Below are 16,129 nucleotides of genomic sequence, written 5' to 3'. Positions count from 1 at the left end.
GAGTTGTTGGGTTGTTAAACATTTATTATTTGATAAATCTATGTACATGAGTTGAGAAATGGAATTCTTTGTATCTTCATTGAGTTAACAAAACATGTATATATTTGTTAAAATTAAAAGCATATTAAAATAAAGTTGGATCAAGATTTTTAATGGCGCGTATAATAAATGTCATATTTACTATGTTCATTCCATGTGATAAAATAATTCTCAGTTACTCTCTCATTTTTTGATGTTTTATTAAATAAGATGGGGCTTTCCACTTAAAAATTGTTACAAACTGATTATATATATGATCAGTTTAAAATATACGCTTAGCAAGAACATAAATCTAAGAGATATACATTATTAAAAACATAAAACTTGTACTTGATTTAAGTACTAATCTAATAAAATAAATATGTAAACATTTGTTTTATACAAGTGATGTAAGTTTAAATAAAATGTGAAAAATATATATATAACATATTTTTATAAGAACTTTATATTACCTTCAAATAGTACACGAGTATTCTTTTCTCTGATGTTTCATTTGAACAATGCCTTTTTCTCCTAAGAAAATTATCGAAAAAGTTACCATATTGCTTGTTAATTGTTATTAATAAGCTTGTTTTCTAGTTGTTTTACACAATTCCAACATTGTAACTCCTTTATTTTTTCTTTGGTAAGATCTCTAATCGAGAATTTGTGAAGGCTTAAATTTGGCAATAGTATTTAATATTAAAATATTTCAATCAAATTATAGATAATACTTTACATATATTATGGGGGATTAGAGGGCTTTAAATATATAAGTCCATGATAAGAGGGTTATCGATCTCCTTACGGTGTTCTTTTAGCGTTTGTTTAAAGAGTTAAAGATAAATTTGATAAATGTACTACGTTGACTCAAAAATACACATCACGTCATGTATCCATCAAGCATTAAAAAAAAACTTAAACTCTTTGTTATATTATTATATAAATTACAAAGTGATGACTGAACTTTATACATTGTAACAACTTGATGACCAAAGTTTAAATTCTGCAATATATATTTCTCACACATTGCTTTATTCTTAGAAAATGTGGCTAATGTCCGGTTTTTTGGAAATATTTATTTTCATAAAAGTAACACGTAAATTTTAAATTTGGACATTAAAGTCAAAATTGGATAAAGTTCAGTCACAATCTATAATTTACTCTATTAAAATTTGTAATTCCTAAATCATAAATTATAATGATTAAGTTGGAAGTTCATTCAAGGTTCCATTACAATGTCCAACATTTGTATATCATATGTTATTTCTCCAAGTTAACCATTTCTTATTTTCATCAATACTATTAAGAGTTATATAAATCCTACTAATAACTATTTTTCAACACCATCTTAAGAAGGTCCACTCTCTAACAAGATGATTGCGGAATTTGATTTTAATAATCATTACTTGTCGGAGTTTAACCATTTGAATGGTCAATAAATAAAAGAGTATGTCATTGTGTTAAATATATGATCCTATTGGGGTCAATACATCAACTGTTGTGATTGATGCACGACTTACATAGGCACCAAAAAGTGCTAATGAAACAAGGACAGCAGATCCGATGGCAAATCCTTTTCCAATGGCAGCAGTTGTGTTCCCAGCAGCATCAAGGGCATCAGTTCTTTCACGAATCATGTGACTCATGCCTGCCATCTCAGCTATGCCTCCAGCATTATCACTGATAGGACCATATGCATCAATAGCCAGTCCAGTGGCAATTGTACTCAGCATACCAAGTGCAGCCACGACAATACCATACATGGCAGCAAAGCTAAAACTAACAAAAATACTGACTGTAATGGCAAAAATGGCACCCCCAACATTCTCACAATTTATTGTGGACACTGAAGGCAATTAATACCCCAAAGATGGGCGTCGGTGTTCCACTCTTCGACCCATAAATGGGCTTTCGAGTGAGGGGGAGTATTAAATATATGATCCTATTGGGGCCTTCCTCTAACACCTTAAGGTTTTAGATGAGCAGGTTACTCAACACATTGTACCTCATGCATCTAATACAAAAGTAAATGAATTGTATAGTATTAATATTTTACTAGCATATCGTCTGTTTGTCATGCCAGTTCATGTTTTTTCTTGCCCATGTAGGTTGTATCATGGTGACTCAAACATGGATGAAATTGATTCTCTCTTTGCGCCTTGGCTCTTCCAGGTGCAGTTTGACAATAATTCTTAATTTTGCACTATAGAATGGAATAGTTAACCCGTAACCTTGATATTATTAATTGGTCATTTTTTAATCAAGACATTGAACCTCGATATTATCATGATCAAAGCATTTTGATTAACACACAACCAACATATAATTGTGGCTCAAGTATTTGTTAAATTCAAACATATATTAGAGCCTTAGATGTATTCAAAGAAATATGATAACACTTATGTGTTACATTTGTTAAACGATATTGAAAAAATTACTCAAAACCTTAATGTTGGCCATTTTTTTAATGAGGACAATAATAATTTACCTGATTTAAACCTAATAAGTCAACCTCTGTACTCTTATGGCCAAAGCCTTCTCTTGGACTTGGTGGACGCAAAACCAACATATACTAGCGTGAGTATTGTTGAATTGATCATATGTTAGAGCCTTGGTTGTTTGTAGATAAATATGATAACACTATTGAATTCTATTTGTTGAACGATATCGAAAATCTACTCAAAACCTAGATGATGATCATTTATCTTCTTTTACTCAAAACCTAGATACCGATTATTTATCCTTTTTATTCAAAACTTGGAGGCTGATCTATCTTTTTTTGAAAGATACAAAATTTCGGTTAATGCAACAAATTTCAAAAATGTTATCAATAACGCAGTTAATTCAAGAGTGAGGAAACTGAAAGCACTTTAATGATAGGATTTGAATTACAAGTTGGTTCATAACTGAAAATATTGGTATCCCTTAAAGGATGTAGACATGGTGGGAGAGCCCGTTGGGCCTGTTTATGACCCATGCCAAAAGTGGGCATAAAAGTTTTGTATATATGTCTTTATATGATGATCCAAGAATTATGTAGGTAATGTTGACCTCAAAGAGCTCCTTCCAAGTATGATATAGCCTCGCATGGACTTTATGATGTGCCCCCATAGGACCATATCGTTATAAGTTATTATAAATTATATCTATTGTCCAACACTCATGTGATGATGATGTGAGCTTTTACTCCTATTTATCTCTTCAAGTCTCTTTAAAATACGAGGAGAAGACTCCTTAGTTGTTAATATGAGGACATAACTCCCCTCTTGATAATATGAGGACATGCCACCCATCATGATAATAGGTGAACATGACTCCCCTCCTGATAAGAAGTGGACGAGGCTCACCTCCTAGTAAAAGAGGTGGACATGACTCAACTTCTGGTAAGAGGTAGAGTGACTTTTTTCCTGTTGCATAGGTGAATAAAGATCACTTCTTGGTAAAAGATGGACATGACTCCCCTCCCTTAAATATTCCCACATGTCATCTAGAAAGGTTTTGGTGAAATAGCAATACACGGTCCTGGTAAATATATAATAATGGGAGATGCACCATATATATGGACTTGTTTACTTCCGCCCAATATTTTTAATAATTTTTGTAATGGGTCTGTTTAGAGTCGATGTCCATATTTAGGCATAACTTTATTAGTTGATTGTTTCTTGAAGATAATTTTAGACATCTATGTCGATGTTCCTGTAAAGTTATATTTGATACCCCAAAATCTGTAGATGAACTATTTTTAATTTTTAACTGCAGACTCTTTGTACATGGCAAACAAGCTTTAGTCCTTTACGGCCGAAGACCAACCACTCAAACAAATGATATGGTTGTTCAATTTGAGAGACCGCTTTAACTTACATTAAATGTTCTACTCACAATAATTCCTAATATTGTTAAAACTTAATTATAACTTGAAATATGATGATGTGTATACATAAATTCTCACGTCATACTCATATATAACAATCCCTTATGTATCGAATGTGTGTATTTTGACCATTAATCCAACAAACATTCTAGAATCGTTAAATATTAGCTATCATTTGAGGGTTATATCCCAGGAAATAAATTAGACAAATAAATATTATATAATATATGAGGGAGGTTAATGTATTAGAGGATAAATTAACCTTAAATTTATAAGAGAAAATTTAATTTTTGAAAGCCTGCATGAAAATGTGATATTTTACAATTCAAAACTTCAGACTGGAGACCCCGAAATTAGGGTCAAGATGTATAAATTTCATACATTAAGAATTGATGTATGTGACTTTTTTAAGAGTGTAATTGTGTTAATATTATCTTTTGAGGAGGTTTAAATTATAATTAAACCTATTGTTAAATCAAATGAATACTCCACTAGTGAATACATCATAAAAAGATAACACGGGAGATAGATTAAACTTCGTAGAGGGAAAATCCAGAGAACCCGATTATTTTGTTGTTGAAGTAGGCCTATAGATGTGCTGATTACCTGCTATTAAATAATTCTTGTAAAAGACAATAAAATCAACATAGTATATCAAAACGTGTACGTAGAGTTGACAAATATGAAACTAACACCAAAAATGAACTAGGAATTCATTACGATATTTTTCGAATTATTGGAAGGTTACAGTAATAATTTTATGTATAACCGACATATTTTTGAACATTTTTGAATTTCCCAGTACAAAGTTGGTGGCTTTTAATATTTCCCGAGCATTTTTGTGCATTTAATAGTATATTACGCATACCTACTATTACATTAAAAGTGTATTATGCAATCAATACTTTCTAAGAAAAACTTTTGTATTTCATTAAAAAAAGAACAACTTTTATAAATACAAATCCATATATCTAAATTTGACTAAACAACCGTAATTCATCAAACTAACAAAGGAAAATCAATATAATAATTAAGCAATCTGTTAACAAATATCATAAAAAAGTGGAACTATGACTGAAGATTGGTTGTTTATAAGATAAGAGAATTACATATGCCTCTAGTAGCTCTCAACTATCTTTTTCTTAAGTTATCCAGACCCCAACTATACCCGGAGACCTGTAATAGAATACGTTTCATACATATGCATTTACTAAAAACTGAAATACTTTCAGGCACAAGCACTCATGTCAAACTCTTTCCAGGATTTTTGTAAAACGTCAATCTTCATTGTTCCAAATAAAAAATAAAAATAATAAAAAACTCAAGGATCTTGGTCGTCCGCCTAAATAATAAAAACTCGTGACATCATAAGCTTAGATAGCTCATTGATTGCAACTCGCACCTGACAATCGTCTAGCTCTCTATTTCCCGACCATCCCGTTGACTGTGAGCTTACTCTAGTGTATTCACTAGCGGCAACCCTTTATTTTCTTGATGTTGCAAAAACTTTCTCCAAATCTAATTGTGATAATGGCATGGGTTCCTGAAAAAGAGTTCACGGCTTTGAGAACTCATAAAGAAAGATATGGTTATAACCATTAAAGTTGTTGACCATTTTCCAGAAGCTAGAACAAGATATTCGCTGATTTCTGCAGGCCTCAACGATACCAAATTCCTTATGAAATTTAATTTTAAGGTGAATAATGGAGGTTATCGCCCTTAATGGTTCAATTGTTGTTCTTCCCATAACTGCATTGTAACTTGAAATTGCATTCACGACATAAAACTTGACAATTTGTCATGATTGGTATGGTGGAGATCTTAAGAGAACAGGGAGGTCGATTACCCCCATAAGCTTGACTTCGTTGCCTGTAAAACCATAGAGTGGTGTACCTTTGGCACTTTCTAGCTTTTGATCTTCTATATCCATTATGGAATATGTGCTATAATAAAGTATATCCATTGAGCTGCCAATGTCGACCATAATCTTTTTGATTGTGTTGGTTCCAATTTCGGTTGTGATGACCAGCGCATCTTGGTGCCCTGCGATGATATTGTCGGAATAGTCTTCGTCGGAAAAGGAGATGACCTGTGTCGAATTCCTCCGAGTTCTTTTAGATTCAACTCCACATATTTCTCGCGCATACAAAAAATATTTTGCTTATTTTAAAAATACTTTCGAGATATAAATTCCTTTGTATCGAAAGGTCACTCATTTTATAAATATTTTTGAGTCGCGTATTGACCGAAAAATCGTATTTTGAACCGATTTTAGTTTTGAACATATCAAACTGAACTTTCGACGAACCAAGTTATGTGATACGGGAATTATGTGTTTACATCCTATGTGAATTACGTGCGTACGTGGGTCAAGATTCTTGTATTTGATTGTTGTAATTATGTGTGGGTTATCGTTTGGGTAGACGATAGAGTTGTGATGCGCAGTTTGTCAGATAATTATTGTTTAAGCGATTAAAGATCTATCTTTTAATTAGAGATGCGGATCATTCGAGTCGATCAGAACTAGATGTTGGATAAAAAGTGAAATGAAATAGTATTGGATATCAGGCTTGTGAACATCGTAAAATTAACATATCAAAGGATTATTGTAATAACAAACAATGATATCTTGAAACAGAAGGCAAAGATAATTGTGTTATTGCGAGTGTACTTAACTGCTAAAAATCAAAGACAATTATTTCATCACTATTCTACTTTCAGGATAGTTAAATATTTTACATATCAAACTGTTTAGTTTTGATTATGCAAGTACTTCTTTTATTATTCTCCGTTCAGAATAGTTAGATATTATTACATATCCAAATGCTGAGTTTTTAAACTATATAAATGTTCTTTATTCGAAAATCAGAATAAATAAATATTTTGTATTTTGAAATGACTAAAGCTATTTTGAGATTATTCCTCGCCATTTGAAATGGGGGTACTGATTTATTAAGAATGTCGATTCATTCAGCTCCTTTCTTAAAATATTTTAAGATTGGATGAATGCGTAAGAGACCATTGCGGCGGTCTAGTGTGAGCTATGTATTATATTTAATTATTATACCTTGTTGGGCCAATGTGTGCCTTGGGTGCCCCCTTATTTTGTTGGATATGCTTTGGCAATACCGGTGTTGCTCCGCGACCGATCACCGACGACAACATACCGTCGATTTGATTCCAATCTAAATTATCGTTTCTATATTGTTTTTGATAATCATATAATAATTGATTTATCAAGTGTTTCTATTTTGGATAAAATGTGAGATACCATTATAATTCAGTTTATTAATTGATGTTGATATTTAATTTGCTGTTAATATCAAATATTTGGTATTGATATCTATGATTGATGTTAATTTCAGTATGGGATGTTGTGAGCATCCAATATTAGTTTTGATATCTAAGTTGACAATGACATCAAAATGAGTATCAATATCAAGAGTGTGATTTTGAATAAATTTTATGATTCAGTCCATAATCACTATTTTATATTGTTGTTTACGATACTCACGTAAACACTTTTTTACAAATTCTGATCTTTAATGAGTTTGAATTATTGTTGAAGCATTTTTTCTCAAATATATCAAAATGGTTTTATATTCAATTGCGGAAACAATTATTGGTTTCCTTAACCTAATTTTCTAATTCGACAATTATGGTTATAAATGTCCTGCTCCATTGCATATGTCAGTTTTTATATCAAAAGATCATATATATGTGATACTGAACTTGCTAAGCATTCCTTTCACTCTTACTTTCATGTTTTAAATTTAACCTTCCAATGAGGAATAACTTGCGATGTTTAGCCGCGTTGTTTGAAAGAGAAGAGAATGAAGTTTTTTCTGAAGATGATTGGTCCAGGGTTTGTGAAACTAGTGTAAGTTCTAATATGTAAAGCTATATATATAAATATATATATATATTGTAGTTGTTTTGTTGTATAGTTCAGTCTAGTATACTTCTTTTCGAAGTTATACTGGCGGGTTAAGTTTTGAGATTTGAAATTGTTGAAAAGAGTTTTTTAAAAAGAAGGAAAAATTTACTTGTGGAAGTTGGATTGTTTGTTTCTAGAACTGTAACCTGAAAAGATCTTGATGTAGTTTGAGGTCACATATGTTATATTTGAACTGCCGATATTTGTTTATTGATTAAACATGTTCTTTTGGATTGAAGTTTCAGTATGACGACCAAATCCTCTGACCCCCAATTTCGGGGCGTTACAGTTATCCTCGCAATTATTGGCGTCCCTCTGTTGCTATGGGGCTTTTGTAGCTTTTCCTTTCATAGTTTCGGAATTTCGAGGACTGCGTTCATAACGAGTCTTTGGGGACCTAAAATGTTGTATACTTTCTACATCCTCCTGAAGGGTTATCCTATGTTCAATTATTCTGATGGCAACATGCAACGTTTTAGGTTCTTTTTCGAAGAGTTCTTCCAAGAGTTGACTATAACGAGATCTATCAATGCCAGCTATCAATAGCTATCAAATAATTAACAGCCAAAGGATCAACGAGGTCTATGATCTCGGTGATATGAGCCCAACATCGGCTCAAGTATGCTCGCAATGACTCGCTCAACCGTTGATGCGCAGTTATGAGTGAGGATGTGATTTTTCCTCCCTCCTTATTGCTAGAAAACCTTGTTCGGAAGTTGTTTTTTAGGACAACCCAAGAGCCCATAAATCATGGTTGTATATTGTTGTACCAATTCAAAGTTATTCCTTTAAGACACGTGGAAAAGAAATGGTACCTCGTAACCTCGGAGTGACCAAATAAGTCCATCCTTTCATCGAAAAGATTTATAAAGTCTGATGGGTCCGCAGATCCATCAAAAAACTCTATAGGTGAATTTTTTAGGTCTTTATTGATTTTGACATTTTCAATTAGAGGTGGCTAAATGTGCGGGTTTGAACCGCACATTCGGGACCGGTTCATACGGAAACCCGTAATTATTCGGCCCGAAACGGGCCGGTTCAAACTCGCACAATTCGTTAAATTAACCGAGCCGATTACGAATCCAATATTGGAAAACCGAGCCCGGACCGCACAACACTGACCCCGCACGGCTGCAACCCGCACGAGCTGCACAACCCGCACAGCCCGCACGGCCCGCGGGTGAGCACACACAGATTGCACAGTAGCAGGTCTGGAAATTAGCTTATAAATACATACATACATTTACAAATCTTCACTGACTCTCTTACTCTCTATTCTGTTTCTCTCTAATCTCTCTCTAACACTCGACTCTCGACTCTGCCTCTCTCAATCTCTCAAGTCTCAATTAACTTATATTTTTTTATTTTGTTTCCGAAATTCACAGACACACACTCATCACAATTTACAGACACAGACAGTGACACAGACCGGTGGTAGTTAGGCTAGGAAGAAAAAAAAAGCAATTCAACCCGGAGCCCGCATCAACCCGCCCTCATCAACCCGCGGCCCGCACAGCTCGCTCACGAGCTCAGTGTCGGGTACGAGTTTGCTTCTTTCGGTTCAAGCCCAGCCCGACCCGATTCATTTAATTAACGTGCCGGTTCAGTATTCGTTGTTTCCGGGTTCAACCCGCTTCCGGCCCGGCCCGGACCGCACTGGCCACCTCTATTTTCAATTTTTGTTGAAAGAAGGCTTTCTGTTGCCACCTTCGTACCTCCACTCTGGGTTCATATGTAATTTTTTATGAGGGCTAAATCATCTTCCAATAAAGGGATCCCGTGCATTCATCATATTCAGAATACTCTGTTTGCTTGGATGGATTCAAAGTGGAGTCGTGCTCCTTAGTTTGATATTCAAAGGATTCGTAACTTTCTGACATTTCGGAAAACTCGCGTTGGAGTCGTATAATCTCTTTTATGCGCTTGATCTTTTCTGACAGAAGTCTTCGTTTTTGCTCTAATAGCTGCAACTCTTCATTGCCCTCATTTTGTGCCTGTTCTTCAGCGACATCGCTGAACATATCTTTGTTCAGTTGTGTTTTGTCCAAGTGCAACCTCATCTCACCAGATTGGACTTTTTGCCCCGTCCAAGCTTCTACCATTTTCCACGGCCCTTGGGTCGTTTTCTCTTACTTGGAGGATCTGATAGAGATGGTGGCTCTTAGTTTTTCCCTAGCATTTCTGTGCATTTGATAGTATATTATGCATACATACTATTATATTAAAAGTGTATAATGCAATCAATACTTTCTAAGAACAGCTTTTTTATTCCATTAAAAAAAAGAACTGCTTTTATAAATACAAATCCATATATCTGAATTTGACTAAACAGATGTAATTCATCAAACTAACAAAGGACGATTAATATAATAATTAAGCAATCTGTTAACAAATATCATACAGAAGTGGAATTATGACTGAAGATTGGTTGTTTGTAAGAGAAGAGAACCACAGATGCCTCCAGTAACTCTCAACTATCTTTTTTTTTAAGTTATCCAGACCCCAACTATACTGGAAGACCTATAATAGAATAGGCCTTATGCAGATGCATTTACAGAAAACTGAAATACTTTCAGGCGCAAGCGCTCATGTAAAACTCTTTCCAGGATCTTTGTAAAATGTCGATCTTCACTGTTCCAAATAAAAACAAAAAAAATAAAAATCTCAAGGATCTTGGTCGTCCGCTTGAATATTCAAAACTTGGGACACCATAAGCTTAGATAGCTCACTAATTGCAGCTCGCACCTGATAATCGTCTGGCTCCCTATTGCCCGACCATCCCGTTGACTGTGAGCTAACTCTGGTGTATTCACTAGTGGCAGCCCTTGTTTTTCTTGATGTTGCAAGAACTTTCTCCAGATCTAATTGTGATAATGGCCTTGGTTCCTGAAAATCAGTTAGAACCATTAAAGTTGTTGACCATTTGCCAGGAGCTAGAACAAGATGAAAACACAATTCAATTTCAATTCAAATTCGACGAAAACACAATTCAAATTCCGAAGCAATTGTAATCAACGACCGAGAGAGAGAGAGAGAGAGAGAGAGAGAGAGAGAGAGAGAGAGGGAGGGAGAGGGAGAGGGAGAGGGAGAGGGAGAGAGAGAGGGAGGGAGAGAGGGAGGGAGAGAGGGAGGGAGAGAGGGAGAGGGAGGGAGATTTGCAAATTTAGCAATTCATCCCAACAAGCTGGGTCAGTTCCCATAGGCATATTAGACACTGCAACTCCTCTAAACTGATGGTCACATTGCTAATAATCCCCAATACTTAAAGAAAGTTTGAAATTAGACAAACACGCCAGTCTCGACTGTCGGACATTCTAGCCTCTATGGTTCCATAATTCCCATTTAATGTAATTACTGGACAGATCCTATGAAGTCATTGGGCCGGAACCAATTTTATATTTTCAAAATTCCTAATTTTTATATCACAAACAAGTCATGCAAGTTTATTCAAACAAAACTCTACAATCTACTATGACTTTAATCCACTTCTAAAATTTTGGACAAGTAAAATAATGTAAAAAAGTAAACAAAATATATACAATATTTAAAATTTTAATTTCACTAGAGTTTAACACATGTAAAATTAAAGCAAGAATCAAACCACCTCGAAAGTAATTAAAAATACAATGAGCCCCTAACTTCAATATCCTATTTCTAGAAAATGTCATCTCGCTGCTTGCCCTGAATTAAAAAAAATATTGGTACCACGACTGAAAAATCAACTTTAGTGTGTATAGCAGTCAAGAATTTGGATAATTTTTTCTAAGCACATTCATCATATTCCTAAAACCACAAGAGTTTTTTCTCTAAAGTTAAATTCTAAACCAAATTTTAGCATTCACACAAAGATAATGAAAAGATTTGAAAATCAACCTAGTTACCTACTATCTAGTGCTAGAAGCTGGACCCAGCTTTATTCTTATTACCAATAGTTGTACAATGCCAAAGCTCAAAAAGAAAAAGTAAAATAGCTCCGTAACTACTTATATCTTCTCTAGGAGGTATAAGAAAAAATGGATCAAGGCTTCTGCCTAGCAGATACCCTTCTCCCCTTCGTAATGGATGGTCGAGGGTTCAAGCCTTGGTGGATAAATGGGTAACCCAAAAAACAAGGCATCTTACTCTTTAATATTCAAGCAACAGCACTTTAGACCTTTTATACAGAAAGAGAAAATCTCTATGCTGAACCTAGATATGAATAGAACAGTTTCTTTCAAGTTCAGGGAAGCTGCTTACTATATCCAATACTAATATGATGCTAAGCAAACTGTTTTAAGTTGCATTATTTTTTCAACAACTTTAAGTCTTTCAGTAAACTTCAAAATAAAAATTGTACTGCTTTAAAAAAAAGCCACGGTTAGGACTTATAAGCAGTGAATTAGAAAAAATGCTACATAGGTAGGTGGAACTACGTAGAAGTTCCCTGTGTAAACAATACTTTTAAGGCAGTTATCTCATGGGTCCTTGCCGTCCCAGAATGTCAAAATTTCTAGATGGTCAGATAATAGATTTCTGATTAGCAGTTACTACTTCCCTATAAAAGTTTGAAATTTAATTAATGGGACTAGTTTATGGCAATGAGATGCTAACTGCCAAGCACAGGAACTAGCCTACCTGACCTGCTAGTGGTGGAGAAAATTTTAACAGTTTGTGCTTCGGAAAATGATATTTGCAGTAGTAGATTGTCAATAAGTGTCCGTTGGTAAAGTAATATAAAGGACAAGAATACATACCGAAGATTCCTTTCCACTCTTTTCTGCATTAAGAATCTCCCTGATGGGAAAGTAGGCTGCCTGCTTGCAAAGCTCAAGAAGATCCGAGCCAGTATACCCGTCACATAAACCAGCTATGTGGTCAAAGTCAATTGAACTCTCCACCCTCTCCCCCTTCAAGATAACCTTCAAGATTTCAACTCTCCCCCTGCGATCGGGAATTCCAATTTCAAAAGCCTGAGGAAGACGTCGAAGTATTGCTTCATCAAGCTCTGATGGACGATTAGTGGCGGCAAGAACCATCACCCTTGCATTCTCTACATGAAAAAATCTGAAATGAATAAGTTTCAAATGAAAAAAAATCTTAATGTGTAAAAACATGTAACCATTGTGCAGAAGCTATAGACCCTGATCCCTGGTGCACCATTATTCACAGTTATAACACGGAAAGAGAAATGGTAAGACGGACTTTGAATCAAATAAATAACGAGCTAATCTAGCTATTGGTATTTAGAGAAAACATACGATCAGTGGTGAAGCCATCCCATAAAGCCATGAACTCAGTCTTCATGTTTGTTAATGCTTCATGGTCACTGGAACGGCGCTGGCCCAAAAAGCTGTCGACCTCATCAATAAATATAATAGCAGGCTGGAGTTTATGGGCCAAACTAAATACAGCAGCCACTGCAAAATAATTTGCATCTAAATTAAAGAAAATAACGATTGAAAAATAATATAATTTGGGACTAAAATACATGTAAGGATGAACTGAGTAAACAGGAAATAGAGCCCGTACGAACTGCTGCAAAACCTCAAGCATAGTTGAAACCAAACGACATACTCAGACATAATCGGGGTAAAAGTTCTCAGACCAAAGCTAATTAAAGCAACTAGCATTTTTTTTCCTTGTGGGGATCAAACAATTAAAACATGATTGGTTGAAGAAAATTAATAGTAAAAATTTTACCTGATAAAATACAGACCAGGTGTTCAATTAAAAACTTGGAAAAAACAATATAGATCTAAATTCTAAAGAGAAAATTAGCGCCAAAATACACTCACCAAGCTTTTGTGCATCACCAAACCACTTGCTCATTAAATTTGCTATCCTTACATTAATGAAAACTGCCCCCGACTCTTTTGCAATAGCTTTTGCTAGCATAGTCTTTCCTGTGCCTGGGGGTCCATATAACAACACACCTTTCTGAGGACCAAGGAGTTTCCCATGTGAGAATAGCTCTGGCCTAAGAAGTGGGAGAATAACCAATTCATACAGTGACTGCTTAATGGTTTCCAGCCCTCCAATTGAATCAAATTCAACTTCAATGTTATCAGGATTAATAACATCACACGCTATTACATCCTGTAAATCATTATTTCACAAGTTAGACAAGAATTACAAGATCTCTGCAGACATAAACTTAGAAAGAGACACTTTTCCCCTTGTTTAATTTACCCTTAAATGAAAAAAGGGTCAGAATGAATTTTTGTTAATAATTTTTTTTGATGAACTTATACTATGCCTTAAAAGTGTAAAAATCTCGTAGGTAATAGTAAAGATACTAACATTTACTTGGAAGTAATATAAAATAATAATAATAATAATAATAATAATAATAATAATAAATATAATTATTATAATAATAATAGATAAAAGCAATATCCTGGAATTAAATCTTAGAATGGTAAAATCCAAATCGTAGTGCAGTAGATCATTTTTAAGTTTATTCAAAACAAAATTAGACCACCACAGCATGCAAAGTATCATTAGAATTCAAGGGAAAATGTGTCACCGAGCACGAACCTGATCCAAGTCATTGAAATTTGTTAACTTAACAGAAACGTTTAATTTTGTAATCACCCCATACCCCGTAAGAAATCATACCGAAAATAGATATAAATAGAAATACATATATACATAAATATATTTGCTCCCCGTGAAAATAAGTTTGAGATATAGAGGAAGATTTAACTTCAGCCCAAAAACCAAAGAAGCAAAAAGATTAACATGGATTTAAAAATTTATAGTCCCCAATACTAAATTAAGTGCATTCTTAACTTGTAAAAGCACAGACTAAGAGAAGAGAGATATAGGTAAAAAAAATGTTAGTGAAATTCTAGGGTGATCATATAAAAAGCTTGTAATTTCAAAAACCAAAAAGCTTCAACACAAAGGCTGTGTGCAATTAACTAAAAAAAAGCCTCAAGAGAAACTGAAAACATAACCGAGAAAACTTAAAAACTGCAAAAGTAGTTGATCCAGTAAAATAAATACGGTAGAAGACGCCTACAACAGCTGCATTTCCCTAAAACTGAACAATAGTGCTATTACATAAATAACGCATTCCAGTTGTCATGCATGTAGTGGCATCAAACAGAAAACTAAAGGAAGCAACATAGGCAATCTACTCCGTACATAAAAAACTGCATACAAGTTCTTCATTTTCTTTTACCCATAATTCGTAAAATCAAAAAATTTCAGTTCTAGATTCCTACTACCATAATAATACCATTTTCAACCCAAGCCACCCCAGTAAACTTCCTAATCACTACCATTTTACCATATCTGTAACATCCCCGAGTCCGTATATTCTAAAATTCCACAAAATATCTTTAATTGTACATTGAAGGTAAGTACTAATTATCAAATACAACATACTACTAGTTATTACTAAAAATTGTACCATTCCAGTAAATAAACATAATTACTTCCAAATTTCTGTAAAAAAACAACAACCCATATAAAATAAACACAAAAACATCAAAACTTTGAATAGAAGTCCACTACAACTTAATAAAAATCAAATCTTTACCATATAATCAAGAACATAACAAAACATAAATGCAAAAAAACACAAACAATAAACATAAAGATTAATACACAAACATCATATATGTAAAAAAGGGTGTTAATACCTCATAAGAATTGGTCTGAATGAGGGGTCTACCAAGACGCTTAGATATCTCTTTTTTAGTTTCAAGGGCTTTCTTGGAGGCCTCTCGGTTCGGGTCAAATTGTCGGAAACCCACAAAAATAACAAGGCAACTTAAAGCGGCACTTGCTGCATATAATACCAGTTCTTGTAAGAACTTTGTTTCTCTTGATTTCATCCTTAGAATCAATTATAAATTTTGAAGGAGTTTCGCAGGAACAGAGTTTTTGAGGTGGATGAAGATGATTTGTGTTCTTGGTTCAAGAAATCTAAGTGAGTTAATTTACCTGTGTGCCCTTGTGGGTTGTATGCAATACAAAGCACTGTTTGGCTAGAATTATAGGAAAGATGATTTAATTTTTGTTCAAGAAATCTCTGCTAGTCGGTTCCGTGTATAAATTACCAAAAAAAAAATGGTTTAAATTTTTTTGAATTTTATCGATTGATTCTCTATAAAATAAGTAATTGATCCGATTTTGAAATTCGATAATTTTTTTATATTTTTCTTATCAATATATTAACAATAAATTATTCGATATCAATCGAATATTCAATTAATTTTAATTAACTATCATTCATGTAATGTGATAAATATATTAATTTATATATTATTAATTAATTAAAGATTTTAAATTAAATATAATTAAAACATTAA

At 33.8% G+C, this 16,129-nt stretch overlaps 1 protein-coding gene across 2 annotated transcripts; it reads right to left on the bottom strand.

The window, feature by feature from the left end:
* Positions 1 to 10,164: 10,164 nt before the first annotated feature.
* On the bottom strand, positions 10,165 to 15,794 carry LOC141690218 (uncharacterized). Of its 2 annotated transcripts, XM_074494910.1 has the most exons (6): positions 15,458 to 15,793; positions 13,604 to 13,904; positions 13,067 to 13,225; positions 12,563 to 12,858; positions 10,575 to 10,715; positions 10,165 to 10,460 (listed from the first exon to the last, which is right to left on the bottom strand). In XM_074494910.1, the coding sequence occupies exons 1-6, from the start codon at positions 15,650 to 15,652 to the stop codon at positions 10,458 to 10,460; spliced, it is 1,095 nt and encodes a 364-aa protein (XP_074351011.1). In that variant the 5' UTR covers positions 15,653 to 15,793; the 3' UTR covers positions 10,165 to 10,457. The 2 variants fall into 2 exon arrangements, with proteins under 2 accessions (XP_074351011.1, XP_074351010.1); XM_074494909.1 differs by having other exon boundaries at positions 10,165 to 10,715; positions 15,458 to 15,794.
* Positions 15,795 to 16,129: the final 335 nt, after the last annotated feature.

Source organism: Apium graveolens, chromosome 10 (assembly GCF_009905375.1).
Source record: "Apium graveolens cultivar Ventura chromosome 10, ASM990537v1, whole genome shotgun sequence".
Classification (NCBI taxonomy): domain Eukaryota; kingdom Viridiplantae; phylum Streptophyta; class Magnoliopsida; order Apiales; family Apiaceae; genus Apium; species Apium graveolens.
This window is presented reverse-complemented; position numbering and strand designations above follow the sequence as displayed.